The sequence below is a fragment of the Pteronotus mesoamericanus genome, unplaced genomic scaffold (assembly GCF_021234165.1).
Source record: "Pteronotus mesoamericanus isolate MK-2021 breed Mesoamerican mustached bat unplaced genomic scaffold, CSHL_Meso_final scaffold_507, whole genome shotgun sequence".
In the NCBI taxonomy this organism is placed as follows: Eukaryota; Metazoa; Chordata; class Mammalia; order Chiroptera; family Mormoopidae; genus Pteronotus; species Pteronotus mesoamericanus.
Genome location: NW_026555319.1, coordinates 12,901,868 through 12,926,057, shown reverse-complemented (window position 1 = coordinate 12,926,057; position 24,190 = coordinate 12,901,868). Strand labels below are relative to the sequence as shown.

At 45.1% G+C, this 24,190-nt stretch overlaps 1 protein-coding gene across 2 annotated transcripts in view; it reads right to left on the bottom strand.

Annotated features, from left to right (window-relative positions):
• GRK3 (G protein-coupled receptor kinase 3) overlaps positions 1-24,190 on the bottom strand; it is a 111,677-nt gene that overhangs the window by 9,052 nt on the left and 78,435 nt on the right. For both annotated transcript variants that reach the window (XM_054594049.1, XM_054594050.1), the window contains 8 exons: positions 20,626-20,704; positions 18,410-18,540; positions 15,874-15,968; positions 13,130-13,237; positions 6,105-6,171; positions 5,536-5,636; positions 3,628-3,694; positions 2,509-2,604 (listed from right to left, as the gene is read on the bottom strand). In XM_054594049.1, coding sequence (XP_054450024.1) covers positions 2,509-2,604; positions 3,628-3,694; positions 5,536-5,636; positions 6,105-6,171; positions 13,130-13,237; positions 15,874-15,968; positions 18,410-18,540; positions 20,626-20,704 — 744 coding nt within the window. The remainder of the gene's footprint in view (positions 1-2,508; positions 2,605-3,627; positions 3,695-5,535; positions 5,637-6,104; positions 6,172-13,129; positions 13,238-15,873; positions 15,969-18,409; positions 18,541-20,625; positions 20,705-24,190) is intronic.

Genomic DNA, 24,190 nt, shown 5'->3' with positions numbered 1-24,190 from the left:
CCTTTTGCAGAGCCAGGGACATGCGGCATGATGCTCGCTGTGACGCCGGGCAGCGGCAGCGACGTGGCTTCGTCTAGCTGCAGGCCGATGTGAGTATTCTGAGCACGTTTAAGGCAGGCCAAGCCAAGCTATGATGTTCAGCAGGTTAGGGGTGTTAAATGCATCTTCAATTGACAATATTTCAACTTACCATTGGGTTTACTGGAATGTAACCCATCATAACTCGAGGAGCATCTATACTGGGCAGATATTGTAACAGGGGAGTTATTCAGAAGGGAAAGAAAGAGCAAGGGTGAGGCACTGGCCTGCAAGCCCGGAGCAGAGGAAGGGGACCCAGGAAGGACGGGCACCCAGGGCCAACGTGGCGCGTTCTCCGCCTACTCTTGCTGACCTCTTCTCATCATGTTCTGACCTTAAGGTCGCTCTGATTCATAGAGCTGTCCTCCTTTCAGTTTTCTGCAGACACCCAAACCAGGCCCTGAGCTAAAATCCTCCGTTGCTCTTAACGTGAACACTGGAGGTGTGTGCACCTATGTGTGTGCGTGAGTGTGTACTGGGCAGCCAGAACGCCGGGGCTAGAAGAGCACCTTGTGACCGGGGAGACTGGGACAGATTCTGAGGAGTCTGGCAAAAGCGAAAACACTCCTTTCCAAAGTAGCTGTTCTGATACGGTCAACTCTGCTTTATGTACGAAACCCATTCCACCTCCTGTAATTTCTGAAAGCCTTGATCTATGTGATCTGCCCTACGCTGTTAAAAATGACTAAAACAAAGAAGAATATTTATATTTATTTGTAAGCTTTTACAAAATACACTTGTTATTTGGGCTGCTTTCTAAGGATAAAGAATAGACAGTTTCTTAAAATGCAGTGCCCAGAGCACTGGGCCCTCCTGGGCCAGGAGCCTGGCCACATGCTGCTTCCTGCTCTACGTGTGCTCATCCAGAAGCGCCAAACCCACAATGACGGAAGCGACTAGTGTGTGCCTCATGATGCGCCGGGAGGCTCAAACAGGTATGTCCTTTATACCCACAGAATCTTGGCAATGAAACCTGTCATTTTCCAGGGAAGAAAAGCTCACGGGGCTACCTATATGGCCCTGGTTTACTCAGCTGATCAGCACGCATCTGAGCCCAGTCTGTCTGACCCCAAAGCCCAGGTTATGGTTTATGAAATTTAAAGCCCGAGAATCTCTGTTTAACACCATAAATGTCCACGGGCTCCCACATCACAGGCATTTTATTTTTAGCGCCCGTGATGGAGGGCGGTGGATCTGATGACACAATTCTGGTGCGACAGCAGAAAACCTTTTAAGTAGCCCTGTAAATGGACCGTTCCCCGAAGCACTGCTGTAGGCTGGCACTCACATGCCTGGCTCGTGCTGTCTGTACAGGACATAAAAGGTGCCGAGTGGTGCCCATGTCTGGTCACTGGTCACACAGCTGTCGCCCAAGAGAGCCACTACTCCAGACAACAGAAGTCGCCTTGACCTTCTCCGCAATCCGCTTCGCCCAACCGCCCGCTCCTGGGAAACTGCCCTATGAATGCCCTGATCGCCTTGACATCTCAGCCCCTCCTCTCCCAACACTGACGGTCTCCCGCTTCCCGCCGCCCTCAGGCTGCTCTCGGTGGCTGCTCTCCTTCCCAGCAACCTCCATGCCTTCCCCCAGCGCTGAGCCGCCCCCTCTGTGCCCATTCCCCATTTGGTTCCAGTTCTGTGCATCTCTAGTCATGGCTCCTGCTAGGCCCTAGTGTTTCATGTGTTAAGTCTTTCAACCGCGCCTCTGGAGGGGCAGCTACTTGGTAGGAAAAATTGGAAAATCAGGGGCTTACATAACAAGGCTAGAAATGCTGGCAGCTGGGAGGAGGCCGGGAGCACCCAGGAGGGCGGGGGAGAGCCTGGGGCGGCGGTGACAGTGGGGGCAGACGAGCGCTTGACATGTAGTGAGACATGTTGACTTTGCAGCCCCAAGTGGGTGGTTTTCTCCATGACTCACCACCTCAAATTATATCTTGTCTACTTGGGAAAATAATGATATGAACAAAAGTTTGAAAAATGCAGAGGATTATACTAAAAAACAGTGATTATTTCACTTTTGATTGACAACTGTAACGTGATTCATGCTGTTTGCTCCTTTCCTCCTGACACAGACTGGCTCTTGGGCACAAGGAGATATATGTTTGCTGTCACACGTTTGGTTTTTTATACCTGCTTCCTATACATCTGAGTTCTAATTCAATCACAAATACATCCAAATCAGTAATAATCTGACCATTTTGCAGCTTATCAAACATAAAGTTATTAGCCCCAGAAAAGATTTCCGAGTTTCTAATTTAGGTCCTTGACTTCCACATTCTTCAAATATGTAGATGTTCACTTGTAAGGTACATCCCACAAACGGGCCAATACTACAACGACCACACAGTTTGGTTTCTTAAAAAAAAAAACAAAAACACAAAAAACTCTCGTATCCTTCAAAAAAACTGAAAGCAAACATCGCACGTGTACCTTGATGCCTTTGGTGTCCTCTTCATCAAAAGAGCCAATGTCAAAGGCGTCAGCAGCATTGACTTCTCCCCGGGGAGGAATCAAGGGTGGAGGGTACTGGAAGGCCCAGAGAAATAAGGTTCAGTTACCAGACGACCCCCGACTCCACCTACCATTCCGTAAAGAGAACGCAGTGCAGTGAAGTCTTAACACGCTTCTCTCAGCAGAACCGCAGTGAAGCTCACAGCCCACATGCCACATGCGTTACAGGTGAGCGGCCACACTCGTGGCCCCAAAGGAAGACCTCGGGTTTGGACAAATTTAAGAAAAAAAAGAAAAGACTCATGTCCAAAGTCTAAAATAATTATTAAGTGCAATGAAGGTTCACGACTGCACATCCTCCTGCCTCAACTTTAAGAAAGGTCCTTTTCTCAGGTGATGCGGCACCATGTGTTACTCGCTAGGGCCTTAAAGTTCAACAGGGAAGATGGAGCCCTTCACAGCCACAAAGGCCTGGAGGCCGATGCACTGAAGTTTGAACTTGATTCTGACCAGGCAGGACTCACTATCCCTCCACAGTCTGAGTTCATGGAAAAACAAGTCCAAAGCTGATAAACAGGATTAAAAAAAAAAAAAAAAGCTACCTTTAGTTTGGGGTGTTTTCCTTTATCAAGGTATGTAAATAAAATAAGGAAAAGGGATTATGCTGATATACTGTCATGTGAATTCTTACATTGTGTGGTACAGGGCTAGAAAGCATATGTAAGTTTACGACAAATGTTTCCTGTACACTTTTGTATTGAAAAATATAAAAATAGTCACAAATTGAGATAAGAAGGTGAGCTAGCGCTAAAAACGTCTCAATTATGTGGATATTTGAATTAGATAACAGCTGCATGTCACCATTTATTAATTTATACAGAAGATATTTTCAAAACGTTGAAACGAGGGAAACGGAGAGGCAGTGGTCAGTGGCCCCTACGGAAGTCCGCCCCCGGGCCACTCTGGGACGGGAGAGCAAGAAGGACATACGGACAGGAGACATACTGGGGAGCCCTGGGGACAGACCCAGGAGGCAGATACGGCGAGCACAGTGATGCTGGGGTGGCGGGGGGAGGGGGGCTGTCCCACGGGCAGTACCTTTTGCAAGTAGACATGTTGCCAGTCGATGCCTTTGAAGAAGCTGTGCTCCTTTATTTCCTGTGCGCTGTGGGGGAGAGAGGCATAGCAGTGGTGAGCGCATGTCTGGAAATCTAAGACATATTCTGCAAAAATGGTCTCCTATTAGGAACACAGGGGAACAACTATTTCCAGTTCCTTAAGAGAGCAAGTAAAAAAAAAATACTTCCTTCAAAGTAACACAGGAAACGCTGTGATTTTTTTTTAACTTAATTTTTATTTTTGATCTTAGAGAGGGGAACAGAAGGAGAAAAAGAGGGAGAGAGGCATCCACTGGTTGCCATTTGCATAAGCCAGCAACCCCGGCATGTGCCCCGACTGGGAATCGAACCAGAGACATTTTGGTCTGTAGGCCGACACCCAACCCACTGAGCCACACTGGCTGGGAACACTGTGATGTCTAGAAATACCGCATGCCAAAGCTGTGAATATGATCCCACATGATAATTTATTTGGAAAATTTATTCCAGTTTGGGAATTTTCACAGATTTTATATTTATTTATGTTTCTGTAATCATGAGAACAAATTTAAATAAGAATTAAAGAGATCTACACATTAGAGAGAATTATAGCAATGCTTTCAAGTCACAATAGATAAAATGATAGAAATATGAAGCACCAAATATTTATTCTGCATCAAATTATAACTCTGAAAGAAGCACGCATGCCATGCCCAGCAGGGGCGGCGGTGTGTTCCATCAGGGAAGGGGTGCTACGCATGTACCACATGTGAGCGTGAGGTTCATTGCCAGGCGAGGTGGACACTATGTCGTGAACACGCTCATGTTGCCTTGCAGTGTAAATACTACCTCATTTCCAACTTTTGAAACCCGCTGATGTACAAAGCATGAAGGCTGGTAATGATTAGAGAATAGGGAGTAAACAACATCAAGTTGATAATGTAAATATCGAAAGTAATAATGACAAAAACTAGTCAGTGGGAGAGAAGATAACAGAAAAGACAGAAATGCCAAAACCTGAGTTTTATGAAGTGGGGACTCAAGAGACACTGTTTATAATTGATGGAACAAGGCACAGCTGGGTAAGTATAGAAATATAAAGCTACAAAGGTTAAGCAAAAGAGGGACCAAAAATAGTGTTTCAATTATTTTGAGGCGGTAGAAGGAGAAGGCTCTGTGGAAGGTGCTGAGTGACCTAAATCTTCATCTATTATAGTAGGAATTAGAAATTTCTGAAATTAATAAATAAATACGCATATTACACATTATGTAGCTCCCTCTGTAATACACATATGTGACATACACATGATATATAGATACATGTACACATATACTAGTTTAAACACACATGTACACATATGACACAGGATTAAACGCTGTTTCTTATGCATAGTAAGCCTGGGGGTGGGGAGAAATACGGGGAAGGTCTGAGTTAAGTCTTCTGTGAGCTTCCCAGGTATTCCTGGGGTTTTTTCCATTTTGGAGGCCGTGCAGGGAGATGGGGGGCAGGTAGAGGATGAATAGAAAACATGTATAAGATGGTGGTCAGTCAGCTATACAGTAAAGAAAGTACATGAGAACCTGAGCAGAATATTAAACTGCCAGAGTTACAAATACAATCCTTAATAAGCCCATACTAATCATCACTAAAACTTTACCAAATGAATTATGTAATATCAGAATTCATTTCCGCCATCTCTGCAATCAACTTTAAGTTAAAAAGTCAGCAACTTCTTCGACTTGTTAATTACAAAACACATGAACGGACGTACATATTTCTCATGTGATTTCCGCCCCCTGGGAACCAAACAGAAGACTTCTACAGACTAGGAAGGATTTTTGATACACAATGAAAATGACTGTTTTGCTCTCCAGGTAAAGATGTTGATAGGCAGAAATGCCAGCCTACCCGCCTCCGTGACAGCCAAGCCGCTTGCTAACTTCTCGCTGGAGCAGGCCCTCCAGAAGGGACTTCAGTTCCGGGGAGAAGGTGTCTGGAAGTTCCACATTCTGGGGGGAAAAGAGATCGCAGTGTCAGAAGTGCATTTGCGGAACCGGTGCCTTCACACCCAACCAGATTTCAAGTCCACCGCTCAGCTAAGGATCGCGTCGAAGATTACAGGCGCGTCACAAGTGAATACTCCCTCTTATGAAGCAAAACGGTTACTAATCATTTTCAAAGTCAATCCACAGGCTGAGGCAGGTGAGAAAAAAAGATTTAGAAGGTCTCCTTACTTTTCTGCATCTAACTTTCCCTTTGGTTCGACTTCTTTAGTCTAGTTCATGACTTTCTCTTTTTCTTAATGATTGTCAGCAAATCTCGATTTTTGCCTCAGCATCTATTTCCATTATTGTTTTGTTTTTTGAGATTCTTTTAGGGGTTGTGCCTTCAGTTATTTATTGTAAGAAAGCAAAATTTTACGTCGGCTGTAATGGAAACATGAAATTGAATAAAAACAGAGGTTTCAGTGTCCTTACCACGGTGAGCGTCATCCGGTCTATTTCATGCTTATCTTTGGTTTTATGCTGTCTGAAAGGGCTGTGACTGCGGAAATAAAAGGCATTCTATTATAATATGGTATCAGCTAGCTTAGCACGTATCACTGACTAATATTTGGGTAAAGCATTGTGCTCTGTCACTGTTCATTCAAAACTACAGAAATACAAAAGCCACCCACACTGGTCATTTCCAGACAACAAACTGGTGATCAGACATGTCAGGTCCAGAAACAGCAAGGCGTACACTCATTAGAACTGCCTGGCCCTCTCAGTACTAAAATACACTTCAGCAAACACATTCCAACTGATAATCCAAAATATCAGTAGAAAAATAATTAGCCAACAGGTAGTTATGAAAATGAAAGCCATTTATGTAACGTTTGTCACCTAAGTGCTTGAGATAATAATTTTCATACAACATTTTTAGAGAAATGGTTATCAGTCCTTCCAACAACCCAAGGAGCTGCTGTCAAACCAAAATATGTGTGACTAAGAAGAACACACTTCCCTTCTAGAGACCCGCAACTTTAATCAATACATTCCTTTGATGGTAACAGATAAACTGGAGTTCTGAGGCTGTGTACTCATTTTTTACTTATAGAGACCCCAGTCTTACTAGTCAGGCAACCTGGGTTCCAGCTGTGACTTGGCAGTATACTTGGCGGTGAGCCAGTCACATACACCTTCAGGATCAATTTCTTTATCTACAAATGGTCATAATGCCACAGACTTCCCAGAAATGGTGAAGGGAACACCCAAAATAATGCGTATGCTAGTAGCAAAGACAGTGGCAGCCAACAGTAGGTGTCCAATGCAGAAACCATTTGTGAAGTTAATAAAGATGAATCTTGCTTTGTTAAGTGAGTGTCTGCCGGAGAAAACCCATAGAACTATTCTTATTATTTACCGTGTTTTTAAAACTCTGGAGGAGCTGGTTTTTAAAGAAAATCTTAGCATTAAGAGAGACTAGTTAACATGCAAACTGGAAAACCATGGCCTTATTTACATATGTATTTGAAAATTAAAGAAGAGGTATAACGATTAACTTTTCTTACAGTAAGACATGCCTATAAAATGACTAATCCTATAGACTTATTTATAAGGCGTAAGTAGCATAACCTGAGGTAAGATTTAATGTAAAATATTTTAAAGTTAACTATAACAGGGATTAGAATGTTGAACACACAAATCAATGGGATTTAGGAAAAAAACTAAAATTCCACTTATCTTTGCACTACCATTTACTGAGACGGATCAGGCCCTCCTACTGAATTTTTAAGTTATGCACGGAATCATCTCTTGATGATATTACATTTCAGGGCATTTATTATCTTAAATATTTTAATTTTCATTTTGTACAAGAGAGGGCACTCTCACGCCTTCTTTTCTTTCTTATCATGCAATGAAAAACAAAGTAATTTCCATCTCTCGAAAGCACTAATTTGGGGGGGGAAAAATCTAAACAAGGAGAATTAGTACCAAGCAAAAGTACACTAATCTCTGAAACTGATTTTGATTTGAAATACTCTTTTTACCCTAATTGCTTCCAAGGATCACAATGTAAGATTACTGCGTTTGAAAAACAAATAGAATATAACAACAAACAATACTGATTTGTTGTTTAAAAGATACTATAATGTTAAAAAAAGACACTAGCATCATTCTTTTATGCAAAATACATAAGAGATAGTAACACGCTCGTGGATCAGCAGAAAAGGAATGAAAGTTTATTATTAAGTCTGACTACAGTCTCGGCCTTTCTGCTTGATACTGCCGTTTCCACCAGGTTCCTGGATGTGTAAAGGGCTGTGTGGGGATCTCTGCACTTCTGCGAACCTTGTGACACCGGCCCCAGTGCAGGGCCAGAGGACCCGCTCGAGCTCCAGCCCAGCGCGTTGCCTGCGCTTGTCGCCGGAAGGAAGGGGCTGTGCCCGGCGCTTGCAGAGAGGAGCTGCTGTGTTCCGACAGAAATGCTCTGTGCTAAATTTAAAACTCCTTTCATGAGACCAGAGAGAGGCTCGCGAGGAACTGCAGTCAGGGCGGGTGAGCGCCAGAAACACCCCCGGCACACAGGCCCTATCGCTGGCCACCCCGTGGTATAAATATAGCTCTGCCATGTCCGACTCGAGAGGGGATGGTCAGAAATGTGTTTCAGCTTTTCAGTTCTGGGCTGCGGGGTTGAGAAAGTTTGGTCTTTCCAGTGAAAATACTGATGCACATCTGCTTCCAATGTATTCTTGATTATTCTTTGTGAACAAAACCAAAGATTCGGTTTCTATTTTGGAAAATGTTAAAGAAAACCTCTGATGGTAATGATCTCCACTCGCAGCGAGCACGCGGCGCTGCTGGGCCCTGCACGGTCACAGCTGCACCCCGACGCCGCCACAGGCCTGTCAACAGCTCGTGGGGCGCGCCAAGGGCTCCCAGCGGTGCAGGCCACACTCTGGCCACACCAGGCAGTGTTGTGGGGACACAACTCACATGGCCGCGGTCAGATGTGGCTTTTGAATTACAGACAGAGTGGGAGAGCTGCTAAGTTCCCCCAAACAAGCAGGGAAATCATTCAACGTAGGACTAATGATCACACACACACGCGCACCCATTATATTCATCAAGAAACGATGAGTTCAAAAATAATACCTTTACCATTACAAATGATTAAAAACTTACATCAAAAATTAATTTTAGAAAACCAGAAAGACTGCATGTTACATGTATTTTGAACCAAAGCCGACAGCTGCCAAAGTATTTATAAACATTCCTTTTTTTTTCCTCTCCACATGGAACAAATTCACTAACCTCAGGCAGCGCTCAGCTCTCCCCAGACCACCGCCTGGGCTCTCTCCCTGCGTCTGACACCTCTGTGGGTAAACAATCAATAGTGACAAGCTAAGATCAGGCTATTGTCACATTGGTTCTTTCCTTTAGAGGCATCTGTGCCCAGATTGAGGATCATGATGGCAATTCCACGTGCTTGCAACAGGGACACATTGTCATACTTGGATGCTCTTAAGTGTCTGACAAAGGCATCTCCAGTGGAAGTGGCGACCAGCACCCGAAGCACGGCCTCTCAATGGCTCGGTCCAGCACCGTGAGCCCAGGGGTGCAAACACGCTCTCAGGCCTGGACGACCTCCTCCCACCCAGGTTCCTTCCCCTCCCGCCCTGAGGTGTCCCTCCGGGGGATCAAGTCAAAACTCGAGGGCTGAGAAGTGCTGCAGCGGAAGCAGCGGGACGCACGGGTCTGTGCAGGAAGTGAGCGACCACAGGAAACAGAAGCCAGGAAGACCCGGGGTGGCCATGGCTTCAACCTGGCTGCACAGACGTGGGAGGAGGGCCAGGCTGGCTCTAGAGCAGTTTCCCGTCCTCAGCGCTGTTAACCTGCCGGGGCAGGGGAGCAGGCAGTCCTGGGCATCAGGTGCGTCCCTGGCCTCTGCCCGCTAGGCGCCAGAAGCAGCCGCTCCCCAAGCTGTGACAACCAAAAATGTCTCTGGGCATTGCCAAGCAGCCCCAGTGGAGGAGGAGCGCTGGGTAGGGGCTGGCACGGCGGCTGGACCATCCCCCGAGGACTGGCGTGGGGCTGCATTGCGAGAGCATCAGATGCAGAGGGACAGGTGGCTCCCCACACCCCCCGCCCCCCGCCCCCGGCTCTGCCTGCTTGTTTCCCAGGTCCCTCATGCTCAGGTTCCCTCTCTGCGGCGTGTGAAAGCTGTATAGGCTGCTCTGTTCGTATTTCCAAGGTTTTCCTACTTGTCATCTTGTGAGAATGCAGAACAGGTGACATTATCTTTTCATTTACGGCTGAGGGGTGGGGTCTCCTGGGCATGGTCCCACCTCTCGTGGACCCCATCACAGCACTTTGCTTCTGAAGGGCCCTCGATAAACCTGAGCTTCGTAAGAACCACTGGCATTTCACAACCATTAATTTCGGTAATGCTATCACCATCCTTCCAAATACTTGAATCTAAACAACCAGCACCATCTTAAACTCCTTCCACGTCCAAGCATCCATTGAAAACAAAACAAAACGAAAACCAAAATCACTGCAGCACTGTGGACTCTTAACTACAACATCATTAAGGCACCAGCCTCCTTTCTGGCCCCAGGACGGGGTGCTGGCCAAACGCTCCTTGCCTCTTGCCCGGGTTCTCCCCCATGCCCCACCCACCTGTCCCTGTCCCTCCAACGCTCCATGCTGTTGCTGGATCCTCTTACAGAACAACAACTCGACCACATCCCTCCTTTGCTTCAGTCCCTGGAGCCTCAAGAACAACGCCCCAACCTCACAGCATGGGTTCTAGGCTCTCCCTGGTCCTGACCCAATCTTCTCACCTTCTCTCTCAGCGCGTCCTCCTACCCTGACAAAGATCTGACCCAGCGCTCACCGGCCACTGATGGGAAAGGCAACCTGCTCCACACTGTGCCCTCCCCATAGAAGACATGTCTATTCCCACCCCATGTCTTCCTATTGCCACCCTATCTTCAAAGCCTATGTCACCGTCACGCACACCTCCTACATGACGTCGGCCCTCCCCTCCCCAGGTAGAACTGGCGATCCCACGTCTGTGTGGCTCTCAGCACACGGCTACTGTGTAAGTCAGCACAGCCCATCTGGCTCCTAGTCCCGGTGTGTAAATCTCTCTACTCTTGTGCAAGTTCCTTAAGAACTCTGTGTGGCTTCCTTCCTCCCCTTCCTTCCTCTTTCCCTTCCTTCCTTTCCCCATGGCGTCAAGCACAGTCCTGCATATTGTAGGTACTCAATAAATGCTTACTAAATTTAATTTAAATCAATTAAGCCAGAAAATATTTCCCTGCTCTTTGGTTTTAGTGACGTATCCTTTCCGGTGACTGGCTTTTGAACAATAGACTGGCATTAGATCATAAATCCTTGGTGAGAAAGATTCATCGAAACCAATCCATTTATATACTGGAAGGATCTCTCCATGCCAGGCTCAATAGATGGTCACCGGACAAGAGACAGGGAGCCTGCCACCTGTGAGGTGGGACACATTTTCATCAGGCAGCTCAGCTGCTTGAAAGGCCGCTCTTATGTCCACCTGAAATCCTTTCCCATCCTTAAAGTGTCCCCCCTCTGGGGCTACACAGCATGACTTCCGCCCCATCAATACGATGGGCCTCCCAAGAGCTGGGGCCAATCGTTACGGCTCCCTACATACTCTGTTCAGCCCCTTCAGCCTTCCCCTGTGAGCCGGATTTCCAGCTCTCCCTCTTCTCGTCCATCCCATCCCACCCTCACGCCCAACCTCTGGATGTCTTCCTGTTGGCCAAGACTCCTCAGACAGGAGCCACATTCAACCAGGCCCAGCCAAGGACTTCATAAAGGAGTGAATACCTTCCCATTCAGCACTCCGAACTTGGATTATGGCCAAATAACACTGAATTCACTTTGTTAACCACAAATCACAATGCTAGATCATACAGTGTTATTCAACAAAACCTTCGGATCTTTTAAAAATACTGTTACGCCAGACCATCCCTAATATGTATGCATGGACATTATGATAAACAGAATAGCAATACTAAACAAAATAAAGACGTGCACAAAGCCCCGAACGCCAGGCTTTTGTAGGTTTCCCTGTATCATTTTACTGTCGATTTTTGAATCATGAATCAATGCGTTCAACAGTCGAGCTGCTTCGCAGTTTTTATCATGTTGAACTTCTCGCAAGTGTGGATTCTGTATCTCTGACCTCATCTCCAGCAGAGACCCAAGCAAAGCCCGGGGTGGGCCTGCACGCGTTCCCCGGGTATGCGTGACTCCGCGGGCTGGAAGGGTGTCTCGTGTGGAAGTGGCTTTCTCTGGTTAGCCTCGCAGAAGCTCTCTAATTAGGTCAGCTCGTCTGATGACATGAATTAAGGCCATCCAGGCTCCACAGATACAATAATTCAATTCAGGACCAACAAGCCCTGACTCTCTAAGCAATAATACAATTTTAGTTCCCCAGCGAATAGGGTGAACAGATAACAACTGGATTATGAGAGTCCTGGGGAAGCGGCAAGGGTGCTCGGAACCGAGTTTGGGGGTAAGATATAAAACCCACCCTCTTTCCAGAGTGTGCTAAATATAAGAAGAAGATGCAGTGGTGCTCGATGAGGTTTTCCAATGGAAAAGTGAAAAGATTAGCAAAATACCAGTCTTGAGTGTCCATAAGAGAAAATACCAGAGGGAAAATCTCCACTAGGAACTTTTAATGTGAAGTGCTTTTTGCCTCTTTGTGAATGAAGAATAATCAAAATTACATTTTGAAAACTTAAGGTCTCTATTAAAATTGGCTAAAAATTATTAAAATTAATGGAAATACTAACAAATTTTAAATGTTCAAGATGAGACCATATTTTGAGAGAGCTTTCATTTCATCATCTTTCCACTGTACTTCACCCTTTTTGGTAGTTTAGGACTAAGTGTCAAATATAACATAAATTAATTAAACACACAAAATTACACAATTTTCATTTTTGTGTTTTAAAACACAAATTAATTTTGTCACGCTTACAAATAAATGCGCCCTTTAAAATGGCTTCATTTTGGGTCTTCATCCACCTCTGTAACCCTCCATGTGCCCTACGCTCATAAGACAGTCATGAGTAATTACTTTCTAGGGAAAAACACCCTACATTCTGCAATTGCTCACATTTAAAAATAGCACTTATTCTCAAACAAGGCATGACAACACAACTATTTCAAAGCAATCTTATTTTTTTTTTAAATTAAAAAATTTTTTTCAAAGCAGTCTTATTTTACATTTAAGTGTGTTGTAATCCCTCCATGGCAGGGAACAAAAATACCAAAATGGAAGTGTCTGCCTGCAACCCTATGGGAACAAAGCTCTCCCTTCCATACGGCAGAAAGGGCCATGGTCATCGTTTAGATCAACTGTGTGACCCAGAAAACAAACACGAGGGCCCGACGAGGTCTACGTCTTCTCTCTGTTGTTCCAAGGACATGCCCTGGTGACCGTTCCAAGGGCGAGGCATTCCACTCACCCTCGGAGAAGCTTGAAGAGCATGCAGCCCAGGGAGAACCAGTCAGCACTGCTGTCGTACGCTGTCCCCTTCTGCAGCACCTCAGGAGCCATGTACCCGTGGGTGCCCCTGGGGAGAAGACAGGATGCACGCGTTATCACAACGTGTCCACCTTCTAAAATATGGACAGCTTATCAAGTGGTTCTGGCATTGTTCATTAAATGGTAAACAAGGCACAGGGGCCACAGAGCCCCCATACAAACATGAGTCATCCAACACCCAATGGGAGAGGTTTTCTGTCTTAATTAGCATAGGAATTAATATTAATAAATTACCATGTCCAATAAATATAAGACCAGCCCACCGTGCAGGAGTGAAATCCGACACTCATTAGTCCCCTGTCCACAACAGTGAGGAGCTCAAGGTCTGCTGCCCAGTCGAGAGCTCTTACGAGGGGCCATGTGGGACTGGGGGACCCGGGGGGACGTGGGAGGGATGACGAACAGGCGACTGCACGGTAGTGCTGGGGCCTCGGAGGGGTGGGGACGTGCACTCCTGTGGGCCCACACTCCTACGTGCTAAGGTAGGGCTACTTCCTTGGAGTCAGACAGAGTCGGATTTTAATTCTGGCCCCACAATGTGCCAGATATGTGACCTTGTTCAAACTACTTAGTTTTCCTGAACCTCTGCTTCCGTATCATAAAAAAAAACAGATGATATCCACGATCTATAGGGTTTCTGTGCAGATAACAACCTATTCACAGCAGCAAGCTGTGCACGCCTAGGACAGCTGATGTTCGCCTTAGGGACCGCAGGGTGCTGTGGCTCCTGGCACTGCCACCCTACATACTGGTCCTTTCCTGGACAGTTCCCTGGGCCGCTAGTTCCAGGTCAGGAATCCTTTCTGTCCTGGTCACCGCTGCACTGCCAGCACCTACCTAGCACATGGCCAATGGTAAATACTTGTTGCATTAATTAGATGACTTCACCCTTACAACGGTCCTGTGAAGTAAATATCATTCATTGTTCTCTCCTCTTTACAGGGGAGAAAAATGAGGCTAGCACATTTATAAGGAGGACTCAAACCCAGATCTGCTGGCTCAAAAGCCTTTGTTCTTAGCCACAGCTTGCCTTCTTCACTTGAGGATGTCATTGGACGTTTAGCCTTTGTAAGTGGTGGCCTCACTATCACCGTGTAAACATGGAATCCAATCCCTTCACAGATGCTGCTCAAACACAGAACAGCCTGACTTTCTGAGCAGGCACGTGAGTTACCTCAAAAGTGGGGGAGGCTCTAAAAGGAAATAAATAACCCATATCTGAAAGTTAATTCCACTGGAAGATTAACTCCTATGAGCTCTTGGGTCCATATGCAGCTGTGACTTCACTAAATTGAAGAAATTAGCATTCCAAATAGCTGGGGCATTAAAAATTCAAATGACTCTTAAAAATGTCTGATGAACTCCCCGGGAGAAGCTCACACAACCCCAGGTTCTGGCCTAATAATTGTAAAGTGCTGTCCAAATGCTAATACTTTTATCACCATATCCCAGATTCTGCAGAAAGAGAGAAGCCTGTTTACAGAAATGATGCTGCTCCCTGTTAATATATGATCACAGCTTTAAGAGGCAGGTCTGACTGAACACAGGCCCTCAGAGCGCATTGCAATTCAGAGCCGTTTTACTTCCAGGCCACAAAAGAAGGGCCTGTGGTTTATTTTCTGCACAGAGAAACGAGCCTCCTGGGAGTTCCTTCATGACCATTCAACACAGAGATGAGTGTTAGCTCAAGAGGGACAATAAAATATAATTTTAAAAGAATGATACATTTAGGGAGAAAATAATATAGCAAAAGTCGCCTGCTTTTTCACAAAGTACACACCTGTCCACACTTGCCACACAGATAAACTGAAAACAAAGAAATTCAAATGAGAACCCGCAGAGATTCCATTCTGTGTCCACACAGCCCTGGGACGTTCCTGCTGTCGTTTTGACAATTCCGGGTTCAAGGGAGTCTTTGGGCCAGTGTCAACACGCTCTAATTGAGCTCGGTCACCGCGGGTCACAGTTCAGGGTCCGCGGAGGGCCAGATGCTGGCGGACGTTCCTCTGCGAGGTCTCTTAGAAGACTAATAAAATTCCCAAACCTAATGATGTGACCCGCGTTAAAAGCTTGAATGGCAGGTAGACGGTTTGTTTTTTTAAATTAAAAATTATTTCTAATTTCTCTTCAGTAAAAGGGGGGGAAAAAAAAGCTATTTTGGAAAGGAAGGAAAGTCGATGGGGAGAGAAATTGACCTCCAGCCATCCTCAGAGAGTTGTATGCACCTGCCTCTGCACTTGGCAACAGACTTCTTCATTTCTCCTCCTCACAGTGTCCAGGGATTTCTTATTACCTCCTCTTTACAGAAGAAGATACCGCGGTCCAACAGGCACAACGCCTGACCCAGGACCCCAGTGCCAGGAGGGATCTCGGCCTGCTGCCAGGGCCCCTCTCTCCCACTGACCGCCCCGTCCCCGCACGGTGACGCGGGGTTATCCATGCTCCGCGGACAGTGGGAGGAATGCGCACGGTTCTCACTTCCTCTCCCACAACATGGGAGACAGGCCCTTCCCTGGCCTGGCTTGATCATAGACTGAAAATCACTCCTGGCAAGAAAAAATTGGGAGGGGGGTGGGAGGGACGCGTGACCAGGTCGGGGTCTGAGTAAATAAACAAGCTGCATTAGAGAAACAAAGTGAATAGAGTCGTCGATGCGCTACTCACACACTCGCATGTGGCTTCTTTTTGGAAAAATCACAGGCAAGACCGAGATCTGATATCCTAACATGTCCGTATTCATCCAAGAGGATATTTGCTGGCTAAAGAGAAAGAGAAGATGATCTTTGAGAGGCCCCCCAAATGCCACGGAGGCTTTGGGAACTTCTAAAACTACAGGCACTTGATATCTTATTATTTTATCACAGTTTCCTGCTAAGCATGAATTCTAGCTTTATGTTACCACAACCAAGCAGGGCACAAATAATATTTCTCACATAAACTTCAGCAGAAGAGTGGCAATGGCAGAAGCAAAGGGTTCTATTGCTCAGAAAATGAAGCACAGGGCGGGTAAGAGGGGAGGGCTGTGACCACAGTTCATCAGAGTCAAAAGCATGTTCTTTTCACAGCGTTCCACCAGGATAGCGTCCCTCTCGACAAAGAGAGGGAGCCACCGGCTTCGTGGCTTCAGGGAACTGTAACAACTTCTGAGAAGGGCCCACAAAGCACAGAACGGAAAAGAATCTTGCAAGGAGGTACCAACCCTGATCCAGGAAATCAAAATATTCGATAGTGCCACACACACTCTCCCGATCAATGTCATTTCTGTGTATCGGGGCGTGATCAACACAGGGCCTTACCAAATGACCAGATACGATTTTGACCACAGCTCTGGTGAAATGTGCCCATTGAGATTAGATTTAGTCAGCATAATCATGAAAAACAAAGCTCCTCTCCCTAATATACATTGAATTACAGTCATGTCATTATTTTTCTGCTGGAGATCAACTATTGTTTTGCTTGAAATAAAAATAATGGGATGCTATTATAGAAATGGAGCATGAATAATCATGAGTGATTAGAATTAAGTTGGAATAGAAATTAAATAATACCACTGCCTACTAAATAGCTTAGAAAACAAAACTACAGCATAAAGATGATTAGAAACCGGTTATAGATTTAAATTAAAATGTATTACAATAGTATTTTATGAGCCTTCAGCATGTATTTTATTCTTCTGCAAAGCCCACATGAGGAAATAAAATGTCACGCGCAACCAGTGTCTAATTATTCCTAATTCGATGAAAACACATTTTTTCCTTCTCTATTCTCATGTGAAAACTACAGGAATAATTCTTTAACTTTGAAGACAGCATTTAAGTTTACAAAGTTTTTCATGAAAAAGGTAATATGCTCAAAAATAAAATACTGTAGCATCTCAAAGGTAACCATAAAAAGCAAATCAAAGCATGCCTGCCCCTTGGAGGAAAGAACGTCATGTGTACGCGTCCGCAGGCTGCCTGTGGTTCGCCTCAGAAGGAGCCTGAGCCAGGAGGCAAACACAGCCTCCCTGGGTGTCGGCAGCCCATCGGGAAACTGTCACTCCTATCATTTTCTTCTCATTGTCATCAACACATTTCTCTATCTGCACAATCGCTTCTATACTGTGCCGTGGCCCCTTCTGCCTCGGTCCCTGTGTGTCCCCAACCCCCCTGCGGCGGGCCCAGGGGGTACCACCGCAGCTCGCCCGCGCTCCCTCGCAAACCCACGCCTGGGGCCAAGCAGCGTGGCCCGGAATGGAAAAACTTGGAATAGGCTCATTTTACCTTTTCAGCTCCAGTGAGATTTTCAAAATTCATTTATTTATGTATTTCATTCCCCTCTATGCATCCCCCAATTTAGCAACCATCAGCTTGTTCTTCTGTATCTATGGGTCTGTTTCTGTTTATTCATTTGTTTTGTTTGTTTGTTTGTTTAGATTCCATGTATAAATGAAATCCTTCTATGTTTGTCTTTCTCTCAGTGACTTCACTTAACACTCCCCGGGTCCATCCATGTTGGCGCAAATGGTGAGATTTCATTCTTTGTTACTTTATTTTCTATTTATTATATTTTTTTAATTTACTTGCTTCAAAGTCCAGTGAGATTTTACAGAAAACAAGAACAGAAGCCCAAGCATAGTGTATTGGGGTTATGGAGCTCTGGGATCTAAAAATCGATCTGTTCATGGTTTTTAAGGTGATCTTGAAACGAAGCGCGGCTCTGACCCTGGTGGGGGCGGAAGGGAGGGGGCACGTTCTGCAGGCCACCGCCTCCCACACAGAGGCTGGGACTCAGCCACTCTGTTGTCTTGGTTCCCCAGTGTGAGTCCCATGAAGCGCATGTTCTCTGCTCCTTATCTCTGCACATCCCCAGTTCTAACCCAGGCGCGGGACGAAATCAGTTGCTTAGTGAACATTAACTGAGTTACAATTAACTGGAAAATGAACACCACCAAAAAAACTCTCCTACCCTGCTTTTCCTGAATTAACCAATTAAAATTTCTGAATGAGTGTATGGGCTGCCCGGGCATAGTAGCCAGCACTGAGGTGACAGGGACGAGTAGGTCAGAGTTTAGAGTCTGGAAGAGACCGGCACCACATAGATGGCAGCCGCTTTGGGGGGAAAGCGTCAGGCTACAAGGAGAGCGCAGGGGGTGCCTGAAGGCGTGGCCACACTCCCCCTGGCAGACCCAGAAAACAGTGAGTCTGCCCCACAGCCTTACCTTCAGATCTCTGTACACAACAAAACGATTGTGCATGTGTTCCAGCCCCAGGATGATCTCGGTGGCGTAGAAGCGCATCTCCTTCTCAGAGAACACCCCGTGTTGCGAAAGGTGATAGTGCAAGTCGCCCCCTGGAATCGGAGACACAGAATTTAATTCAAAAAGCACTGCCATCCTAAATAGCTAGGACGTAAAAAAAATTCCTCTCTGTCTCTATGCCTATCTTTGGTTTCTGCAGTTTGACGAAACACATTAAAAATTAAAGAGAAACTTAAACACTGAGAAGACTTAAATGCAGCGATGGCTGGGACAATATAGAACAAAGTCATTGTATTCAGACTGGTAGCACGGCTCCCAGAAATGCCCTCAGGTAGGAGTAGCTCTCCTACTTGGATTATTTAAATCCTATCTAATAACTGAATCAACCTGTATGTAGCCATCCAATAGCTATCTTAGCAATGGGCTCTATGAACAAAAAATAAACAAACTGGTCATATTGATAGATATTTCATAAAGCAAATACAGTAAGTTTTAAATTTATTTTTCAATTATAGTTGACATGATATTATATTAGTTTCAAGTATATAACATAGTGGTTAGACATTTATGTAACTTACAAAGTGATCATCTTGATAAATCTAACACTCATCTGACACAATACATAGTTATTACAATATTACTGATTATACTTCCTATGCCATACTTTACATCCCCGTGACTGTTTCCATTACTGGCAATTTGTTAATTTGTGCACCTTTTTCACCCTTCCCTCCTCCCATCTGGCGACCAGAGTTTCTGTTTTGTTTGTTCATTTTGCTTTTTAGATTCCACATGTAAGTGAAATCACATGGTATTTGTCTTTCTCAACTTATTCCAGTGAGCAAAATACCCTCTAGGTCCATCCAAGTTATCACAGATGGTAAGGTTTCATTCTTTTATATGGCCAAGTAACATTCAATTGTATTTATGTACCACGTCTTCCTTATCCATTTGTCTACTGATGGACACTTAGGAGCTTCCATATCTAGACTACTGTAAATAAATACAGTAAAAACCTTTAACTGGTAAAATCCAGATTGGGAGTATTCGAGTGTCCCCAGGAAAGTTCTTTCAACTTTGTTACATGTATGAAATTTTTTATAATAAAATGTTGGAAAAAGCAAATAATCACATGGCCTAAAGTTACAAAGTCAGAAAACGCCACTAACTGGGTAAGAGAATGTTTTTAGAAACTGTAAGGGAAAAGCTTCTGTGAATCTATAAAAGGTACTGTGTGTCCAACGTTACCGCCCTGGCCTTTGTCAGTACTCTGTCTTCCCTTTCACATACACGTATTCCTGTGCAACCAACAGCGCCGGGGGAGGATGAAGAGATCTATCTCTAGCAGCCCCGAAGGCTCCCACATGCCCCTCCCAGTGGGTGCCGAAGCCCCAGCCCCCTCTTAGGCAAAGGGAACACCAGGCTGACGTCTCTCACCATCGACTGGTTTTGCCTGTCCTGACAGTCACATGAATAGCATCATATAGAATACATGCTGCTGTGTGTCTAGCTTCTTTTGTTCTTTAGTATGTCTGTGAAATTCCTTTATGCTGTTGGACAGATCTAGTCTTAAAGACCCAAAACGTAATAAAACTTCACATGAACTTCAAAAAAGGAACTTCACTTGTTGAACTGCATGCCTTTTTATTTCAGCTCGTTACTAAAAATACTTTCAGTATATACAATGTCACTTTCTAGTAGTAGAAGCTTTCGAACTAACACTTTCTTGGCATCCTAAGGGTTATCATTCATTCATAGTTTAAAAGATGAGTGGTGTATAGTTGATCTGGACTAAAGGTACAGAAAATTGGGCTAAAATCCTTCATAGTTGGTTTTTAAATACATTTAACTTACATTCTTATGAGACATTTCATTCCTAAAAGTTTGAGGGTGAGAAAACAAGCTAATTACAGATCTGGGCCAGCTGTATTCCAGAAAATCAAGTTTCACTGTATGCATTTTATGAAAATCTTTCCTAGAAAATGCCACGTCCTGGGGAAAGACTGGGAGGGCCAGGGCAATCCATGGCCAACATTTTAAAATGAATTTTAACTAAAAATCAGAGAGTCAATCGTTTCCTCAAATCTTCAGGAAGAAACTAATCGTCCAAAGGGCCCCAAGAGCCTGCGCTGCCAGCCACGGTTTGGCGCCACAGCAGGGCCCCTCGGTGCACTTACCGTTCATCAGGTCCAAGATGAAGCAGAGTTTATCTGGCGTATGGAAGGCGTAGGTCATACAGACAATGAAAGGACAATCCTAGAGTGAGAGGAAACAAAAAGGGGTAAGAAAAGCAAACGCTTCCCTGAAAAGCACATCTACCACCAAACGTCATCGACGAAGCTGCTGCACCCACGCCACCGCCCTGTCATTGAGCACAGACCCCTGCGCGGTGACTTTAACAGGCACGGCGCAATGAGTCTGGCTCCAGGAGAGAACGCACAGAGTCACAGCATCGCGGGACGGGGCAGATGAACTTGAAGGTCCTCTCTCACCGCACTCAGTCATGACTCTTCTATCTACAACTTCAGAAGACTCAGATTCTACAGACAAGTATTACTGCCTCACTAGTCTTTTTTTGGTCTGCAGTTTGGTTTTGGTAGGTCAGATTTCCATTTCAGTCTTCGCTTCTAAAGCTGGAACAACCATACCACAGGGGGTGAGGTGTTATCTGTGTTATTGCCTTGAAACACTGAGAACAAAAGTAAAATTAAATTAGCTTTTGAAAGTGAAAAAAAATATACCAGGGTCAGGGACTGAATAACTCAGTTGTATCTATGTCAATTTTCCCCAAATTAATCTACAGATTCCATGCAATCTTAATTCAAATGGAAATTGACAAACTGATTCTAAAATTTATGTGGTAATGGAGACAGAAAAACAAAGCTGGAAAACTCACAGTGCTAGGAAACAAGGCTTATTACAAAGCAACAGTAATTCAGAAAGCGTGGTATGAAACCAAGGACACACAAACAGGCAATGGAATAGAACAGAGGATCCTGAAATAGACCCACACATAAATGGTCATTTGTGATAAAGTGACACAACAGGGGACAGGGAAAGATGACCTTTTCCATCAGTGGTGCTGCAACTGGATTTCTGTGCAATGAAATGGGATCACCACTACCTCACCGCACCTGACGCCTACTCTAGGTAGATACAGGTTTACAGGTAAAACAATAAAGCTTCTAGAAGAAAACAAGAGAGTATCTTCATGACCTTAGGTTAAGTAACGACGTCTTCAATGGGCCACAAAAAAGCACTAACAAGAAAACATTGATAAACTGGACCAAAACCAAACGGAGAACTTCCGTTCTTCAGAAGACACTGTTAAGAGAGTAAAAAGGCAAGTCACAGAATGGGAGAAAATATGTGTAATCCATAAACTCAATAAGGACTCTTATTTAGAATATATAGAGAATGCCTATCAATCAACAAAGAAAAAAAGCAATCAACCCAACACAAAAATGGCAAATAATAATAATAGTAACTACATGGGCATTTTACATAAGAGGCTAGCAAATGGCCCACAGGCTTATGAACAGAAGCTAATAACCTCAGCTGTCCCCAAAGAAATAAATGCAAATTAAAAATCACAATGTGCCATCACATGAACGCACAAGCACTGACTCAAATTAAAAAGCCTGGCAATGCCAAGTGTCGGAAAGGTACGGACTAAATGGAGTCCTACATGGCTGCTAGTGGACAGCGGAACACCACCTCTTTCACAAGCTGGTGGCCCGTGTCTGCCACAGCTGAGCGCCGCCTGCAAACTCTGTGACCAGCACCTCCACCCCAGGCCGTCCACCGCACGGGCACGGCGCTCACGCGCACCCAAGGGCTGCACGGGACCGTTCCTCACAACACTACTCAGAACAGCCCGAACCAGATCTCCCAAATGCCAACCACGTTGGCACGGATACCCGGACTGTGGTTTGCTTAAGCAGTGGAATGCCAGAGAACAAGGGTCAGCACGGTTTTTCTACAGAGGGCCAGAGAATAAATATTTTAGGCTCTTCAGGCCCCCTACAGTCCCTGTCATACATTCTTTGCTTATTTCCTCTATAATCCTTTAAAAACATCAGCACCATTCTTAGTTCATGGGCTGTACAAAATAAGGCCACAAGCCGGTCTTATTTTGTCCACAGGTCTATACATAGCTTGCTGACCCCTGTATTTAGCCACAGAATGCACTATGGCCATGCGCAATGACACAGATGAGTGCCACAAGCAACACTGAGTGGAGGAGCCAGACGCAAAAAAGAACATTTATATAAAGCTCAAACATGGGCAAAGCTGGACGGCGGTGTTGGAAAGCAGGGTGGCAGTTAGTTTGGGCGTAGGGCAGGCGGCTGAAGGGCTGTACACGGAGACTCCCGGGACTCTGGGACCTTTCTACCCCGTGATCTGCTGCTGGATACACACACGCAGGGGTCCCCTTGTGAAAGCTCATCAGTGCCATGTGAGACCTACACCGAGGTCTGTTTAGATTCTTTATGTACAGTGAATACTTGCTGCTCAACTGATCCAAAAAAAAAAAAAAAAAAAAATGGCCTAGAGGATCTACATCCACTTCTGTAATAGTAATAACCTGTAAACAGAATTCACAATGTTCAAACCTCTTGTATTAAGGACATTCAGGTAAATTTGAGTTCACAGATTCCTAAAGGCTACTGATTCATAAACCCGAACTCAGCCTCCACAAATCTTCTGGAGGAAATTACTTCAGAATGAATTTCAAAATTCATTTTGTGGTTACCTAGTGTCCCTTAGAGTTCTACTGAGACACTATTAGTGCTTCCTGATTTCAAAATCGGGGCCTTGTTTTAAATCTTTACTGTAATTTTTTTCCCATTACCATTTAGTCCCTTACACCTCCCTCCCCCCAGCAACCACCACACTGTTGTCCACGTCCTTGAGTCCTTTTTCCTTTTTGGCTCAACCCCTCCCCCCCAACCTCCCCCACCCCACTAGCTGTCATCTGCTCTCCATCTATGAGTCTTCAAAACCTATTTTGTTTTGAATAGGAAAATAAAGATACTATCATTTTTTCGTTAAAAACCATGTGACCCTTGGGTGGACCCTTGGGCACCATCCCACTTGGAGCCCACCCGCATTTCACTCATTCTGCTCCTTCCTACATGGGGCTTCCCACATATTCTAGTTTTTGATCTGATGAGCAATTCATCTGCAGGACAGAGAAGTGGGTGGACCCAGAACTTAGTAAAGCCACGGTCTTTCCTAGCTTGAGACAGCACCTGCACTCACTTCACCGAGGGGACACGGAACCCCTGCCCGGAGGTGTTTCCGAACACGACAGCACACGACCTTTTTAATGACAGCACTGAGAAAACGTCCAAAGGTTACAGTATACTTAAGAAATTATGCTATTAAGGAGGGGCGTGAACTGTAGATTTAGAATCAAAGGCTATCTGAATAGAAAGGGCCCTTTAAAAAAAAACAAACTAACTACCTGGCTCAACTTCTTTATTTTAAAGATAAGGAAACTAAAACCTCCCAAAAGGGAAATGACTTGTCTGAGGTCACAAAGAAACTCGGTGGCTGGCGAGCATGCAAACCCCAAGCCTCTGGATCCTCTCCAGAGTTCTTCTACGCCAGGCTGCATCTAGAAGCAAGATTGCCACAGCGATGCAAAATCAAACCTTGGCTAAAGGAAGGTGATGTGGCTTCCTCTCCAGAACTCCCCGACTGCCGTGCTGCCTCTCAGGGGCTCGGCAGACACCA